Below are 19,133 nucleotides of genomic sequence, written 5' to 3'. Positions count from 1 at the left end.
ACTGCCCACCACGTCCCTCAGTGCCACATCCCCACAGTTCTGGGGATGGTGACCCCACCGCCTCCCTTGGGCAGCATCACACTTTGATTTCAGTACAATTTTGTCCAGCATGAGGCTGAGCCCAGGGGTCTTGGGTTCTACTTCCCCATCCTATTTTCCTTGCTACATTCTTCTTATGAAGCAAGAGATACACAACACATTTCTCACCTCTTACACTCGTGTGCCAAAAGCTGAGGCAAAATACAATTAGCTAACCAGTTCATTTATTCAGTGAGTTTCTTTGAGTAAATACGAAACCATAGAGCCAACACAACATACTTCAAAGAGCTTCAATTAGAGGAAATGAGCACTTCACATTGTGACTAAAGGACACACAAGAGGAGAACAGCATTTTCATCAGGGCATGTTAGATCTACAATGATAATCTAACTAAAATGCCTTTCTTCTAATTATGGAACGACTCCAAGAAGTCAGACTGTATGCATCTCCCCTGGAGGGACACAGATAAAATGCCCTGACATCTTCTAGAACCAAGTCTTTAGCTAAATCCAGAGTGGCATATGAAATAGTAAATAATCTACCGTAAATAAATGAAAGATTACAAGATAAGGTAACTTGAGCATCTTTCATCTGCCTGCTAGGGAGCAAGCCAAATTAAAATACGAATGTGAAAAATAAGCTTTTTAAGGAAAAGTAAGCAAGAAAGAGGTTTTCTATCGCCAATTCAAATCAGGGTAGGGCATTTAAATAAATACCCTGGGTGCATCATTAGCACACACATAACAGCCTGTTTTGAACAGACACCAAACTGTTGTCCTAGCAGTTTCAGGACTCGTTCAAATTCTAAACAAACTGAGGGATATGGGGGATTACACCCTGACCTTATTAACGTTAGTGTTCCATTTGCCAGAAGCCTCAATGAGGCCTATCTCACCTTCTGCTTTTCTAATATTCTGCATCACTTAGGACACTTGTTAACCAGCTGACTAGAACAGACGGTGGGAGTCCAAGTCCCTTTTTAATCATAGAGCCATTCGAGTTGGAAGAGATCTTTAAAAGTCATCTTGTCCAACTCCCCTGCAATGAACAGGGATATTTTTACTATTCTAAGCCATGACTTGTTGTAGGATCTCAGTTAAGTATTTTATTTTTTCATACCTACATGCCCCCACTGGTCCAGTGAAAATAACATCCACATAAAACACCCAGATTCACTACAGGAAATATCTCAAGATGTGGCAACTGCTGCTGTCATTTCACACCTCTCCACACAAAGGACTTAGGTGCCAATTGATTTGAGCACAGAACAAACATTAGCTTCACAAACATTCAGGACAAATACAGTATTAAGCATCTCCAACAGTTATGAAGCAGCCATGAAGAAACATTCCCCTCCAACCAGCCATTAGCACTGAGTATGCTACCCCTTTAATTTGGTTTAATGAAACAGAAGGAATTCCACAGTGTTTTCATAGAACCATAGGAAGCTTTGGGTTGGAAGGGACCTCAAAGATGACCTAGATCCAACCCCCTGCTGTGAGCAGGGTTGCCAATCACAAGCTCAGGCTGCCCAGGTCCCCATCCAACCTGGCCTTGAGCACCTGCAGGGATGTAGCATCCCCAGCCTCTCTGGGCAGCAATGTCAGGACCTTACTGCCCTCTGAGTGAAACATTTCCCCTTAACAACCAATCTAAATCTCCTCTCTTTTAGTTTAAAACCATTCCCCTTCGTGCTATCACAGCCCTCAGCAAAGCAGTGCTGGGAAGAGGTCACAAACATTTCAGCAATCTGGCTTTGTTCGTTATTGTGCTGCAGAGCCACACAATGACCCTGAAAGCAATTTAGATCAAAGTAATAGATTTTGGACTTTGCACTGGAGGTGTACAGATCTGTAATCCTCAAGAACAAGTTTCAGATAACATGAGCCAGTCAGCAAGGAAACAGTTATTCTGCTGGAGCGTAACAACTGACAGCTGGATGACAGCTGGATGGAGGCTGCTGCTGGTGACTGGAGAGACCCACTGTCAAGCCCAAGGAAACCAGTGTGCCAAGCAGACACTCTTCCAGGCCTGTGTTCTTCAGAGGAAGATCTGCTAGGCAGCAAACTCCTGCAGCCCTCTAAGAACAAAGCCATTTGTTTCAGACACGCACTATGGTAACAGCATCATGAACAAATGGGACACTCTGTCTATGCTGGAATCCACCAGGGAGAGGAAGACAGACATGCAGAGAGAAAAAAGACAGAAGTTTGTCTTTAATAATGCCTCTGTGACTGACATGAAAAGCCTGAGGCAACAACAAGTAGATGTTTCCTATAAGACATGTTTTGCCTTCTTCATTAGTACCACATCCTTTAGAGATAGGCTGCAGCCACTAGTTTCATCCACGTCTCTGTTAATAGACTGCTGGATTCACCACCATGCTTATCAACCCAATCAAGCTTTGCTACATTCATACTTTCTCCTATTCCTCTTTGGTAACTTTGCAAAGCTGCTCCAGAATCTCATTCCTTTGGTTGACAGGAAATTCCCAGCTCCCTGCCTTGCCTTATGCAGGGCTATTTCCTATTTTGTTCTGTGCTCAAATCAATTTTCCCATTTCTTATAGTGATATTTTCCTTCTCTTATAGGTTTGCAGAGATTTTCTGTTTGCATCTGTCCTTCAGACAAAGAACTGACGTGCCCCTGCAGTTCATTTTCTTGAAGATGGGGATTATTTCAGATAAGGTCCTATGAAAGCCTGTCTGCATTAATATAAAAAGGCATCCTAAAAGAATGCTTTTCCAAGCTGCAGTCAACAGTGGCTTATTTATATCACAGACCAAGACACCAGAAACTTCCTCCTCTGGCTGCCCAGATAGCAGTGGATGCCCCATCCCTGGAGACACCCAAGGTCAGGCAGGACGGGGCTCTGAGCAACTGGTGGATCTGTGGGTGCTCCTGTTCATTGCAAGAGGTTGAGACCAAGTGGCCTTTAAGGGACCCTTCCAATTCAAACTGTTCTATGGTTTTGATACTCAAAGAGCCAGGCACTGGCACTGCCTGCAGCTCATATAGCTGTAAGCCAACAGAGCACTGTTTGCACATGCAGAACCAGGTTAAGTACTCTATAGCCTCCCTTCCTAATATTAGACACGTATGATGTAACAGAAGAAAAATAATCCAAGAAGGACCCCACACTGAAAACACAGCGCTAGGACAAGTAGCACCTACTGCCTCGGGAAGCAAGGCTTCTGAATGGAAATAACAGCACCATTGTAATATACTTATGAAAACCCTGCAACACCCATGGGGAGAGACAGGAAGTCTTTAGAGCCAAAAAAAAAATGAAACGTCTTGTAGCTCCTGTAATAAATATAGGAAACTTCGCCCACAGCCAAGAGGCAATTATCCATCACTATCATTAGAGTACTACGTGTGCCACATCCTATGCTCATCTGACTGGCAGTGAAAATGGGGCCTCCAGAAATCTTGAAGTTTATGGGTGCATTAGAGAGGCAGTTCAGTTTAAACAGCTTCTCATTCTATATGGCCTTTCCCATTCTGAATAGATAGGAAGCAGTTTGAAAATCTTTAGTGCATTAACGATTACGACTGAAAAATACTAACAGGCTGAGTCAGATCTTGCTGTAATTAAAGTAAGAATCCCTCCAAGTGCAATAAATCAATACACAAAGCCCACCACAGAAAATTACCTCTGAACACGGTACACACGCGTCCATGGTGGGACCAGAGCCAGGATTCTGGCCACGAGATCAACAAGGGTGCTAGGGGGGTAGCTCTTGTATCTGCCAGTCTTCCAGAGCTCGTACAGCCCTGTGCCTCGGATCACCAGCGTTGGGTAGAGCTTCATGCCATCAGGGCGAAAAGCTGGGTTCTCAAAGAACTCCTGCAAACGTGGAAGGAAAGTGTGAGTCAGAGAGAAACAAACGACATTTCCTGGGGCTTCGGTGCCCCAGCAAATTTCACGACAGGTTCTGCAGAACACGGCTGTAAGTGTGTGACTGAGGGATGACAGGCTTGCACTGAATTCCCAGCATTTAACAGTTTCCAGCGTTTTTAGAAATAAAAGTATACCATAGATTTAAAGCAAAAGTTGCTAAAGGAAAAAATCCACATGATAATGCAATGAATCAAGTCTTTGCTTCACTGCTACCTTTCAGCATGAATTCAATAGATACTGCTCCATTTATTGTAACAGACTCCGCTCAGAATTAGAACAATAGCAATGAGCGTACTTATCTTCAATCTCAGCAGGCCACATTTAGAGATTAATCAATGTGTCTGGGACACATCATTTGAATAGCAATGAAGAAAAACAGATTTATTCTACAATGATGTTCTGAACAATCCCAGAGAATAGGAGGACAAACTGTATCTCCTGCTAACGCCTATGACCAAATTCCAGCATAAAGATGCAAACTGAACAAGGCTAGCTTACACTCCAAAGCAAGTGCTGTGGGGCTTTTTTTCAAATTAAACCTCAGTAACAGCAATTAAAATCACTTAAAAATAATAACAATAATAAAAAGAAAAGACAATCACAGAATGGCCTGGGTTGCAAAGGCCCACAATGCTCATCCAGTTCCAACCCCTGCTGTGTGCAGGTCACCAACCAGCAGCCCAGGCTGCCCAGAGCCACATCCAGCCTGGCCTTGAATGCCTGCAGGGATGGGGCATCCACAGCCTCCTTGGGCAACCTGTTCCAGTGCCTCACCACCCTCTGGGGGAAAAACTTCCTCCTAACATCCAACCTAAACCTGCCCTGTCTCAGTTTAAAACCATTCCCCCTTGTCCTATCACTATCCACCTTCCAACAACAGGCAAGGAATTCTGAACCAAGCATTAAGCAGCCTTAAGGGATGGCATGGCCCTCTTTCTAACAGCAGCTACAAGCACTGGATTAGACTACTGCACATTTGAAATCTACAGCTCGATCCCTCTATAGCACAGTGTTCTTACTGTAACAAAAGGAAATTCAAGTTCTTCAAGCTGAGCTGACAGCTGGCTATGCTGCCCTGTGTTAGTCTTGGTGTTGACTGCCACTCAGCTCCAGAGCCCCATCACAGTGGGGCAGTGCCCCAGCCCAACCTGGAGACTTTGGAAGGTTTCCTGCTGCTGATGGGAGTAAAGCCCTGATGCTGGAAGCAAATGCCATCAGCAGCCTCAGCCATTGGTACACACCCAGACAGACACAAGGGCACCACCAAGGCATCAGCTCAAGAGATAAACAACCCGGGGAATATGGGATGAGCCCACACTGCTGTCACAAAATTACAGAGCTGTCAAATCCCACCTTTGTCCTCCAAAAGTATCCAAGGTGGGAGCCAAAGGCAGACAGAAGCAGAGGAGTGCAGACCCCAGCGCTACAGTGCTCACTCCGGAGCACGTGTGGGTATCACAGAGGTTAAAAGGCTGGAGTGCACCTTTTGCCACAACTCTTTGTGCACTCTGTAAAACGCTCCTCTTTCTTGTAAGCACGTTCTTACACCATTTCCTGGTGGTGAGCAGGCAAGTCATCTGGCCAGCCCTGTGAATCTGTCATCATCTCTGACACAGATGATGCACTGGGGGCACTGGGCTTCCCCCCGCCCTGCCATCTGCAGCTCCCAGCCAGCATGACTCACCTGCCCAACCTGAGAGAGCCAGCATGTGTTTTGGGCAGAGCTTTACTTTTGTTTTAGCAAAGGCCAGGGCTGACAGAGCAGCCTATTGAGCAACGGATGCGATGTCAGAAATAAAATCTGTGCTCATGATGACAACAGCACGTCTGCTTAATGCACTCCTCCAAAGTGGCCCCTGGGCCCTGAGGGGTCAGCTCAAGGTTACAGGTGGATATTGCTGGTTGAGAAGGAGGCCATCCATTCCCATCCGAGCAGCCTGAGCTGGGGCCTGATTTAGTGGGTCGCAACCCTGCCCATGGAGGGGGCTTGGAATTGGATGATCTTCAAGTCCCTTGCAACCCAAGCCACTGTACAATTCTGTGAATCCAAAAGGATGGATTTCTGTGGGTGGTTAGAGGTGCTCTAGCATAAAAGAAAGCAACTGTGACAGAACGAATGAGACAATCTTGTACAGAGTGACTGCTCTAATGAGAGGAGTAATGTGGCCAAGCAGCACTGAAGAAGAGCAAGACATTACAGTAAGAAGGCAATGATGCTTCCACAATGAGCCACGGGAAGGTAAATACGCCACTCCAGCAAGGAAAAAAGCTTCCAGTGAGGCTGTGCATTATTATTTGCAACAACACTGAACTGAATGCAAAAGCATCTGTGATTCACCAGTCAGAATATTTAAAACAGTCGCTGATTTACATTGCAGATTAAAGGCAAACGCATCAACACAGAACTGAAGTTAAAATCACCCAGCAAGGTCAAAGTTAAGGTTTCCAATCACAGCATGAATTTTGCCACTTCCTACATACTGCTTATTTTATGTCAATGCATTATGTGAGCTGATAATGCTACTTTGTATTTCAGTAACACTGACATTAAAATAGTGACAGTATTCCATTGTTTATTTATTTCTTAAACTATTTCTCAATGTATTCATCAAGTTGAACTTTTGAAATAATCTCGAAAGCACAGCAAAGCAGTGTCTCCTTCCTTCCTAAACCCCTTTTTTTCAGTGGTAAACTTTAACAGGTTTCTGTAAATCCCAACGTTTAAAGACTTCACCTTTTCCCATTTGTAAACAGTTCTGATTAAGTCTCCCATGAAACAAAGGAACTATAAAATGCCAACACATTCAAAGCTTTACTAGTAACTGTAGCCTTTCCTTTTTTTTTTTTAATTACACACCCTAAAAAGTGTCTTCAACTGAACACATAGAAGTGCTCAGAACAGCTTCCAGCTATAATAACTTAAAACCCTCAGACAAAATTTGTTCCAGAGACTGCCATCCAAAGACCTCTAGAGTCCAGAGGAGGGCTTCCATCAGACCCAGCAAGCACACAATCATGACTTGATCCACATCTGCCAACGCACTGTGATGCAAGAGGTTAAAGAAGACCTGGGGAGAAAGGAGCCCTGTCTATTTCCAGTCTTTTCCAACCACTTGTGGACGTGGCAGAGCGCTCTCGCTTGAATATTCCAAATGGAAACACAAACAGCTTCAAAGCCACTGAACTCATTTTCTCTGAACTTCACGTTTTCCCCCCTCTAGCTAAAGACTAAGCCAAGGAGCACTTAACACTTCTCCTATAATGAAGATGGATGCTAGAGTCGAATTTAAAATGTGTGTGCAAAGACAGGATGGGAGGGATCATCACTGTGTTTTCAGAAATGTATGCATATAGAAATTAAGATCAGCCAAAACTTTTAAACCTGGAGGCGCACAAACGTAGATGTTTTCATACCCTAAAATAACATCCCTCGTAACATTGCCCTATTTATGCAGTGTTAGAGGAAAGTTAAGCACTCTTTCACAACAAATAACGTAAGCAGAATTCAGACGTTTTTGTGCTTCACCTGAACTCCATTAAACGTACTTTCCTGGTAGGAACAGCTGCTCTACGAATTACAAACAATGAATCTTAATAAGAACCCATCAGCACACATTCAGCCTACAAGGTTATACAAGCGAGCTGCTAACATGTTTTATGAGAACGGTAATTGATTTTACTAGCACACACCTTTGTTGAAAAAAGTTCCCTGTTATTAAAGCTAACGGCATCTGTAGGATCCATTCATCCAGCACCTCATAAACTCCCTGCCACTATGAGTAATCAGGGCCCAATGAGTGTAAAGTTAGTCATTTAGATGCCAAGAAGCCACTGATTTTTCCATCAAGGCACACATATCAAAGCACGATGGAATTCTTTTGTTCAACTCCCATCAATTGCTTTGAGCATCAAAAATTGCACACGCTGTAATTGTTGTCCAGCACCGCTGGCATTAAAAAGTAAAGTCAATGTAATGCTAACCTGAGCCCCAGAATAGCTCAGAATATGAGATGGGATAAGGAGATGAAGACCTGTGCTCAAATATTTCACTTCCAAACGCATTTGCAGCAAGCTCTTAAAATCACAGACCTGTCATTCCATCATGTATCTGTTCACAGCGGCAACAGAAAGGTCAAACAATTTGGAGCCGTAATCAGACCACGCAGTGCTTCGGTCTCATTTTCAAGTTTGGTCATAGCACACAGCAGCCAATGTTAAAAGACAGCATCTTGGTGTTTTAATCCGACTGTACCGCGCCGAGCACAGGGAAATTAGAAACGTTCTTCTGAAAAGACCCAAAAGCCGCAGTTCTTCCCCTTGGTCCAAAAACATAATGTTCCTTTTCTTTACAGGATTGCATTTCACCTTCTACAAAACATTCAGTTGCCACCTTTAATCTTCCTGCTCTCAAGATGTTCAACTGTAGTAGGAGATAGGATACAGGATAAGCGAAGCAATTTTTGTTAAGCGACTCAGAAAAAATGTCAGGATTTGTTAAAAATAAAGGTCACCAAAACCTATTTTTTAATGACTGCCCACTAGAAATCACGTGCCTCTCAGACTAATTCCATAAACACATTTGAGATTGTTCCTTTAGCACAGTCCCTGTATTAAGCAGATGATTAAATTCACGCCCGTCTGCATGAAGATGAACATTATCTTCACTCTCCATATTACAGCACTCCTTATCTCCACCAGCTGTATTATTTATAACTATGAATAGTGGTAACACTTGAAAGCTACTGCGCTGAGTGACACTTCCAACTCTACAGGGAGCGAACAATCACTTAGTAGTTTAATTATATGCATTAATAGAAGCTCGTGGCTCAAAAATGTGGCTTCGTTTTAACTTGAGATTTGCATTTTCCCCTCTCTCTTGTAAATGCTGGTCTAATTAAAACGTAATGATAGGATCTGCATTCACTGACACTTATAATGGCCTACTGACCGAGAAGTAGAGACCAAGCAGTGCCTTTTTACTGCAGGCTGGAATAGGCTGCTATTATGTAAGTTGGTTGCTCTGAAAGTAATGCCTCCTATTTATTTCTGTGGAAACTGCAACGGACACAAAGAGCACAATAACATCTTTTGACAGAGCAAATTCTCATCTACAATATGCTATTTTTCAACACGGTCACCACCATTAGCTCTGCTTTTTGCCAGTGATTTGCCAGCTTTTTGCCAGATTTTCACCATGTTTGTCAAAACGACACTATCTGCACATGACTGTCCAGAGCATGGCTTCATCACTTCACATCATTGTCATAACTGTTGAAATACACATGGTGTATTTCATGTGACTGTGCTCACATCAACTGTTTGGTCTCCATAAATGTTCACGAGTGTCGATATATGCCAGTGGGTGCAATTTTTTTGCTATGGAAGAATTCGATTCCACGCCTTTGCTCCATACACACTTCCATGTCAGATGCCATACTGTCAGATTGCCTCTCTGCTGTCACCTGTCACACAGCAATAAGATTTAAAGGGGTTTTGATGGGAAAGTTCAGTCCCTACTGCCATAACACCAACATCCGCCATTGCAGCTAAGAAAGTTACAGGTATTCTGGAGCAGCTCTGCTGAGAGGAGAGCTGAGAACTGGGCCTGCTCAGCCTGAAGCAGGAATCCCACCATGGCCATAAATCCCTACAGGAGGTGCAAAGGGACAGAGCTGGGCTCAGGGCACAACCTGGAGCCATCAGCAGCACTGCTGTGCTGGGTGGATGCCAGAGCCCTGGCACAGGGATCAGAGAGCTGTGGGGGCTCCTCCTGGGGGAACCTCCCACAGCCCCTGGCCGTGCTGCTGGGCACCCTGCTCTGGGTGGCGCTGCTGAGGCTAGGGGGGTCTAGAGGGACAGAAAGGTGCCTCCAGCCCCAATCATGCCATAACTCTGCACATCCCTTCTGTGCTAAACCAGCCAAGCCTATGTGGACACAAGGACAATGCAAAACATACGGTGCCAATAAGGCAGATCAGTCTGCTACAAAAGAGAAAAGCAAACGCTCTAGTATTTCACCTATGGCAAGTTGGAGCTTGTTCTGCTGACTGTGCACACCCACACTTCACGGTATCTTTAACAGACACTTATCTTAAATACATATAATTAAAATACAATTGAAATATTTTTCTAATATAACCTTGGGAATTTCCAAACTTGCCTTGGGTTTATATAAAGATGGCATGCAGAAATTACACGTGTCAAATCACAGAACCACGGAACAGCAGAGGTTGGAAGGGATGTCTGGAGATGCCCCCAGTCCAACCTTCTGCGAAAACAGATTCCCTACAGGTTGCACAGGAAAGCATCCAGGCAGGTTTTGAATATCTCCAGAAGGAAATGTGAGACCTGTGAGGTACAGGTACATCCTCAGAGAGAATGGACGTTGTGTCCATCGAACAGTTCTTCAGGGGCTTGACTCCATGCTGCAACTAGCAAACCCTCTTGTTGCATCAGTGATGCCTGATGCAAACACAGCACCACGTGGCAACATTTTTAATTAATCTCCCCTCAACCATGTACATTGACATACACATAAATGCAGATAAATACGATAATGAATCCCTATAAAACTGATTCAAAGGGAGACAGGCCAAAAGCTGAATGAAACCACGTCACTTGCCCTTGATGTCTGCACCATGACAAAACCTACAGATGTGGCCAAGGAGGCCACATCTAAAGGTTCTAAAGCTGATGATCCTGACTTTCAGCTCTCCGAAGGGCAGCTGTAAAGCATTCTGTAATGAAAAGAACAAAAACCATTTTCCAGTTGATTGTTATAATTTTCCTGCCTATTGACAGCTACGTAATAAAATCTTTTTCTGTTCCTGACAAATTCAAGCTGTCAAATTTCACCATATCGTATGTAAAATATGATTTTGGGGAACTACTAAGCCAAGAAAACAGTGTCGTAACGCCCAACGTATCTGCTACAAAAGGTCAGTTCTGCGACTATGACTAACACCTTCCTTAGCTCTCCTGTCTGCCAATTTCTTCAAGAATGGTACATATTAGCACCCGAAGAAAAAAGCACATTGGAGTACAGTAGCAAATTTCTTGCACATTCATTTTGCTAGTCTTTGAATTCCTACAGGTACAGGCTCACAATATTAAAGAATTTTATCAGCAGCACATCACAGAGGACCCTGATATCTCACTCTGAACTATCACAATAGCTCAGGTTGAATGTACATTTTAGTTGCCACTGAAAAGAATAACCTGCATGCCTATCTGAGGTTATTCTGTAACATCATACATAGACTTTGAGTTCCAAATCAGAAAAGTGGGTGTGCCAGCCAACGTCCAGAGCAAACACCGTAAAAGATGTTGTAATTCACCCTTCAGAGGGCAGAAAGCTCTTATTCCTTCACCTCTCCTGATAGCTTCAAAAACACAATCTACACAGAGTCATTCAGGTTGGAAAAGACCTCTGAGATCCCCAAGTCCAATCCCAGCCCACCCCACTGTGCCCACTGCCAACGTCCCTCAGTGCCACATCCCCATGGCTCTGCAGCACCGCCGGGTGACCCCACCACCCCCCTGGGCAGCTGTGCAGCACTGCTCTTTCTGAGTAGAAACGTTTCCTAATATCCTATCTCATATCGGTTGGGTATTTCAAAGGGAGCTTTTCCAGCAGTGCCTAACACAAGTCAGACTCACATTCAGTATCAGTAAGAAAGCATTATCACATTAAACACAGAAACAAATGACTCTTGCTTGGAGTGCAACATCGCAGTGATAGTGGAGAGAAACTAATTTACAGAAGCATTTAGTCCACAGACGAGATGTTGTCTTCAGTAAGTTATATACCAACACTGTGAACCTCAGTATCATAAATACCCTAGTTCTACACACAGCACAGGGAACTGCTGCTGCCAGGTGAACAAGGAACCTGACTTGTCATCCTGTACCTCCCACAGTCACTTTTATCCCTGGTTTGGATCTACAGGTTGCCTCCTGTCCAACGCTCTGCTGGACAGTCGCTCTCTGCATGATCCTCATCTATGACAGTCCCAGGCACTGCAATACAACTCAATAATAAAAGAGACATTTAACATTTGGAAGATGCCTTGGGCGTCAACAGCACGACCTTGGAGCATGCTTTTGACTCCTGAACACAGTACCTACGTGAACACCAGACAAGTCTCTCCAGATTGTGCTCAGCGCACCGAGCAGCCCCATCTGCTCCATCTTGCAGGTGCTCCAAGTGACTCTCCATTTATTACGCAGTTTTGGAGAAACCCATGAGAATACCTCAATCAATTTGCTGTGAAGTTTCACCTTCACTTTTACCAAGCATAGGATTCTGGTCTTCACGTTTCTGGGAGGGTCAGCTTTCCCCTAGGGCTAAGTACAGGAAATAAAGCATTTTTCATTGTCTTAAATTAGTACACGAGTTTTGCAACACAGATCACTTTAAAGAATGTCTCCTACCCGAAAAATCATTGAGACCAGCAACTCTACAGTGTTTTTGACAATCTAATTCTCCTTCATTAGAACTCTCTTTCCCATAAAAAGCATCAATACAACCATGTGCTCTCTCCCACCGCACGCAGCCCTACAAAACATTCTCTCTGTTAGGACGTTCATAGCAAAACCATTCTGTTTTTCCAGTATGCTTTAGAGAAAAGAAAAAATTGAATCCTTCAGGATTTAACTCGGACCTCATGCTTTACCCACCCTGGTGGTATGCTTGCTGCTGCCGAGTTGTGCTGAAATACATATTTTACTGAACGATGCTCTGTTTGCCTAAATGACTGGAAAATCTGCACACCCTACTCAAGACACATCGTGTTATGCATTCCTTTCCATTTGGCTTTATGTTCCCAGACATATGCTCGTTATCGACTTCAGCAGCAAGGGGCCTTAGCGAAAGAGCCCCAGAAAACAACTGCAGCATGCTGGCTTGAAAACCACCACTTGCACAGACAGAGCAACTGCGTGAGCCTACGCAATCCGCAGTTGTTGGGGGATTGTTAATTGCCAAAATGATCTTTTAGTTTGAGTAGAAAAAAGGTCTCATCTGCACCTTCATATTTAGCGGAAGCTTTTTCTGAATGGGAAGCTATTATAAAGATAGCAGTGGTTATTATCATAACTTTAACAGCCAGCACGCTGCAGGAAATTGCGTGTGTGGACAAAATACTAATTCAGAAAGACAAAGGAAGCAATCTGAGACCCATAATAAGTGTGGCTTTTCCCCACACACTTGCAGTTGATCGTATTCATACAAAGGTATAACAGCACATACTGTTTGTGTGCAGTGCAATGCAATGTGGTTGCAATCCTCAGCCTCTGCATTTGGCACTTTGGGACATACATGTAACATGTGTGTCCCCAGCTGATGCAGAAGAGAAGAACCCAGTCGTACTACTCAGCTGGTTCTGCTCCTGCATGTCCTCACACAGAATGCTGCAGCTTTACCTCTCATTTTTCCCTTGTTTTGCACATAACCAAAGAGCAAAACCTGGTGTGTTTCAGAGGCAGCGTACCCAGAGCTGCTGCAAACACACCCAGCGAGCAAACGAAAGATGCTTCCACACAGACACTGAGAAGGAGAGCAGCTTTGTGCACACAATTTGACCATCTGCAGAAGCGGGCACACACTGGGCCTTTCTCTGGGTATTTTATCCACAGAAATATCAGTGCAATTATCTGTGACAACAGCTTCTAAACATAGCCTGTTCCTTACTACCACGATTCCCATTAACATAAAAATGACCACAGTGCTGGCCATCGCTCATGGAGCTAGAACTGGTTCCGAAGCATTTAGCAAACCTCCAGGAGAAGCTCCAGGAGCTGCTTCAGAAGGGCTGATCGTTAAACAGCTCCTAATCTGTTTCTGCAAATGTGCCCATGAAAAAAAACACCAAACAGAAGAAGTTTCGGAGATAACGCTGGCTACCTGCCAGTAGTGGTGCTTCAATGAGATGCTTAGTAGGAATTGAAAGGAAAATCATTTACCCCACTAAACATTTCAGAGCTATATTTAAAAACACAGATAATTGTCTTCCCAAATGAGTAAAAAGAAAGAAAAAAAAAAAATCAATTGATATCAGCAGCCTAACTATTTTTTTTATTACAGTTATTAAAAGCTCCTGATAGAGCTGTAATATATTACCTTCATTATGAATTTCGGCTCCTTAATAAAAATGAAAACCCTCAGGAAAAACATCTCCTTATTTACAACTAAAGGTGATACAACAGTATTTAAAGTTTTACAACAGCAAATAGATCAGAATGAGAAGGAACAACCATTGCCTTACTTGGCCATTATTTTTCTCCCTGACATTCAACACAGCAAAATGAGGCTGCAGCCTCCTGCTTACTGAAGCTCAGATGCATCGGGCACTTCACTAAAATTAGTCTATTTCTGAGAAGTGCTTATTTAGCAAATCCTTTAGGAAAAAAAAAAAGCAGCCCGACACATGACTGTAAGAAAAGGATGATTTTTTTATAATTCAATGATTACGTTTTATTTAAAGACTGCAAGAATGGCTCTAGCGAATGGAACCAAATCCCTTCAGTCTGACGTTCATCCCCAGCACTGAGCAGTAATGGGCCCTCCCTGTGCTTTGACCCTCTTATTTTTATTTAGATGAGACGCTGGATGGAAAGAATGAAGTCAAAAGGCTTCCTCAAGTATTTCCTCAATGAAAAAAACAGTTTCTCAGCAAGGAGGGACCAACATTACATTTCTGGCCAGCATCTCCCAACTTTATGCAGTGCATGTCTTCAGAGCTGGAATATTCTGCCAGTGACTTGCTGTGACATCTCTCACTCTTGGAATTTCTCGTCTCAGGTTGGATATTAAGAACAATTTCTTCCCCAAAAGAGCAGTGGTGCAGTGGCACAGCTGCCCAGGGAGGTGGTGGGGTCACCAAACCTGGAGGTGTTCCAGAACCGTGGGGATGTGGCACTGAGGGACGTGGGCAGTGGGCACGGTGGGGTGGGTTGGGGTTGGACTTGGGGATCTTAGAGGTCTTTTCTAACCTTAACGATTCTATGATTCTACAATCTTCTAGTCCTCCTCCCTGTTCTTCTCCTTTACACAGGCCCTTAAAGTCATTTGAGATGGGCTTACAGCCATCTCTCACAAAGCATCAAGAGGAACCACAACAGCAAACCGTGCCTTGGCAAAGGTCATTGACAAAATGAAGGCAAACACTGCAACACATCCTACACTAACAAATGTTACTACCTTAGCAGTATTTATTATACAGCAGATACAGTTTGTTGGTTATACTATTGTCTCTCAGTGACTCTGCAGATACAGAACAAGGAATTAGCAACAGTATACTGGGAATTCTTCAGCCTCCCAAAGTTTCTGCTTCAATCCTGAAGTTCTGCTTGGTAGCCCCGTTGGCAAGCGTGATTCATGAATCCTCCCAACCATTTACCCCTAGAGTCACCTCATCTCTCTCGTGCTACAAGAGCAGAGCTGAGTGTTTATCGTGTTCCACAGAATGAGGTGTCTGCTCTGGTAACAATTCCATTATTCCCGCTGAGCCCTTGATTTATTCTAGCTATTATTCTAATTATTTTCTCCGACCACCTGCTACGTGAGGCACTGCAAAGCAGTCTTATCTGTTCTGCTTGCATTTGCCAAGAGTGAGCAGCGCAGTGTGCGTGTGGCTGCGTGTGCACGCATGTGGGCACACTACCTCCCTTCCTGGCACAAGGACACGGGTGGTGGCAGGAAGCAGAGCATGCTGCCTCCTGCAGCATCTTCCTGTGCTTGGAACGCAGTGAGAAGACGTGAAGTGGAAAGGAAATCCTCTGAGGCTATAAAAAGAATCAATGGTAATGGGGGGAAAAAAGGAATAAGGGGGAAGGAGGGGTGGAGAAGCACAACATAGCTGAGACAGGGAGCGGGAGCATCCACTCTGGTTAAAAAGAAAAAAGAACGTGATAATTTTCATAATGAAGGCAGACAGAAAGCCACCCACCTGCTACTCACTGTCAAAGAGAGAATATGTGCATACACCAAAAGGCAGATCTAATATATTGACTCCTATCCATAAATTACAGCTCTAAACAATTACGAATATGCTTTCCAGGAATACAGTTGCTATATTGCTATACACAAACAAAACTTTGATATGCCAGCAAAAGAGTAACTGACCTCGCTGCTGGGTGCAAGCAGCAGGTTACACTTCCAGATCAATAGGTCGTGAGGGACAGAAGCAATGTTACTCCTGACACCATAATTGCCTGTTCAACTTGAAGAAGCACCCAGTATTTTTAGTACGCAGTCAGCACAATCAGCAAGTTATTATCTTCCCAAGAGAAACCTCTATCTTTAATATATCAACTGGTTATGAAGGCAGTGTTTAGACCTTCTAAAGTCATCTTGGTTCCCTTTTGCCCTACTTTTTCCTGCTCTGAAAAGCACATGCCTAGAAAAGAAGTTAGCATCACAGCAAATAAATTTCTAGACCTAGTTAGAAATACCACACAAGCAAAAATCTGTAGGGATCCTTGACAAGGTACAGCTGCCTTTGTCCCTCCAAAATTACAGTATCTCATAGCAAGATAAAGATTTTTGTGAAGCAGAGGATTAAGCAATCCCAAGCTGTCACACAGCACCACTCTACTGATGAGCAGCTCACAACTCTTGCAGGAACGCAACAGATGCTCTCCATTTGGTTCCCCTCTTTGTGATCACAGCATTTTTTATGCAATAGAAGTGTCCAAATATTTACCAGCAGGAGCTAACATTTATACAGCACAACATAAAAATAAGCTGTTTTTAACAACTCTAAACTATGACATAGAATGTTGGGGTAGGAAATAGAGAATGTATTCTTCCCTAGGGATTTAGCCAGATAGAAGGAACTACAGTCTGCTGGGCACCTCTCTTACGTTTGCCAGTGCAGGGAAAAACAAAAGAAAACAAATGGTTTTTTTCTGTTAAGACAAAAGATCTTTCAAAAAGAAGTTATAAAACACTTAAGACAGGTTGAGAAGCACCGAGAATTTGAAACAGAAAACATGCCTGCTTTACCACTCCATCTTGAAACATGTCACAGTGATCCACAACCTCTCCTCTCTCGTCTCCTGCAGCTTCATTTTGTGAAGCACACAGTGATCACCTTGCTGGGCACCCACCTCACAGCTGCCTCTTTCATGCAGGTCTCCCCACACCCACATGTGGGTTTCTTCTCTCCTTCCTCAGATTTTCCTCTCTTTGGAACAACACGGCTGTAATTCTTCGTGTTGCTGTGATCTCTCAGCCCTTCTCCAGCAGCCCGCCTCTTCAAAGTCCTATTTCTCCTCTTCACTCTGCAGCATTCACATTACTACTTGAGGGCTTTATCCTCCACACTGATTACTCATCCTCCAGCTTCTCACCTCTACACTCACTGGCATCCAATCTTAATTTGATCTGCGAGTCCCGCTTCAAATTTCTGAACTCATTAACGTGGCTGATCACCCCGTCACCCCTGCATTCCTGAATCCCCCTCTTAAGCTTCAACAGGTCTTCTTTTTCCATTGCTTCACGTTTTTCTTTCCCGGTCCTCCAGCCCTTCATCCCACACTTCTGATCTGATCTTACCCCTTTCCTGTGGTCTGATTTTTGGATGGTCCTGTGTGGAGTTAAACTCAAAGATCCTTACAAGTCCCTTCCAACTTGGAGAATTCTATGATTCTCTGACACCTCCTCTTCTAAGAACAAAGATTTCTTAATTCTCTTCACGTCTCATTCCTTGCTTGGCCTTGCTGTCCCTCCTGGTCACAACATGTGAATTCTTTCCTTCCATGTTCCAGAGCTGGCACACCATCAGCACAGATGTATTTCCAGCTCCTAAAGCTGCAATCTCTCTTGCAAAAGTATTCTAAATGAGTTGACCTTCTTCACTTGGCTTTTTTCTCTTGTTTTTCTATGCTTAGCTCTATCTGCTTGAGGGTAAGAAGGCCCTATAGAGGGATATGGACAGGCTGGTCAATGGGCTGAGGCCAATCATGTGAGCTTCAACATGGTCAGTGGGCATGGTGGGGGTGGGTTGGGATTGGTGATCTTCGAGGTCTTTTCCAACCTTAATGATTCTATGACTCTAGGATCTTCCCAGCTTTCTTTTAAGCCCTTCTCATGAAATTCCTGCCTTTTCACCATACGTTCTTGTCTTCTCTTCCTGAGGACTTTGCCTTCTGCATCTTCTATTTCTGCAACAACTGCCCTTAATAAATGGATGGAACACAGCATGGCACCACCCTGACAAGCAGGGAGCCCTTCAGCTCCACTGAGCAGCTCAGCATCACACGAATCCACATCTTTGAAGCAAACTCCTGGAAAAATACTTCCCCAAAGCTCCTACACTAAAGCAGGAGTGACTCCAGATTCTGCAGTGAAAAAGCCTCAGCCACTTATGGTGGATAAGCAGCAAAGAATAATCATCATTAAATAAAAAAATACTTTCCATGGAAGCTTGTAATTCTGCTTTAAATAATTGCTCCCTCTCCAGTCTTACATTTTGCAAATACTTGGGATTACTGCGTTCTCTTTGCTGAGTCTTATCCAAGGTTAGCTCTTTAAATCTTTTAGTCAGTACTGCTGTTCTTCCATCATAAATCCTCCCCAGCCTAATACAACCTCAGTAAAGACAGATCCATTAAAGAACCCAGAACTACGGTTGCAACCTCACTAGATATTGAGTCAGACTTTGCCATACCCTTCAGCACAAACAATTACATGACATCATGGCTAATTTGGTGCTCACTGTTACCCCTCCATCTCCCTCTGCACTGTAAGAAAATAACCCAGAAGCACCAGAAGCTGGGGCAGGAATTTTGAGTTAACCTTCAGCTCTGTCACTGGTTACATCCCTAGTTTTGTGAGCATCACTTTAGCGCTTTGCCCCGGCCTCTCACACCACATGAACGCAGTATTTCCTAAGTGCACTGTGATACTGACATGCTCAAGGAATACTGCACAAAATCGCTTACAAGAAGTGCACACCACTGGTTTCAGAATTTCCTTCCTGCATTGAACTGCTGCACATTGGATTGCTTCTTTCTAAACCTACCTCTCTGCAGCACTCCATGAAAACCCACTGTTTCCTGCCTGTACTTCTAAACAATATATTCCATTGCACTGACAGCTTTTCTGTGCCAGAAAGCACCTACTCTGCCTTTGCACAGAAATATACCTGTGATTCCTGCATCGTGACTGCAATTTCTGCACTATTTC

General features: G+C 43.8%; 1 protein-coding gene across 2 annotated transcripts in view; it reads right to left on the bottom strand.

The window, feature by feature from the left end:
• ELP3 (elongator acetyltransferase complex subunit 3) overlaps window positions 1-19,133 on the bottom strand; it is an 84,887-nt gene that overhangs the window by 33,937 nt on the left and 31,817 nt on the right. For both annotated transcript variants that reach the window (XM_052692405.1, XM_052692415.1), the window contains one exon: window positions 3,696-3,889. In XM_052692405.1, the coding sequence (XP_052548365.1) occupies window positions 3,696-3,889 (194 nt within the window). The remainder of the gene's footprint in view (window positions 1-3,695; window positions 3,890-19,133) is intronic.

This window comes from Tympanuchus pallidicinctus, unplaced genomic scaffold (assembly GCF_026119805.1).
Source record: "Tympanuchus pallidicinctus isolate F22 unplaced genomic scaffold, pur_lepc_1.0 scaffold1, whole genome shotgun sequence".
In the NCBI taxonomy this organism is placed as follows: Eukaryota; Metazoa; Chordata; class Aves; order Galliformes; family Phasianidae; genus Tympanuchus; species Tympanuchus pallidicinctus.
This window is presented reverse-complemented; position numbering and strand designations above follow the sequence as displayed.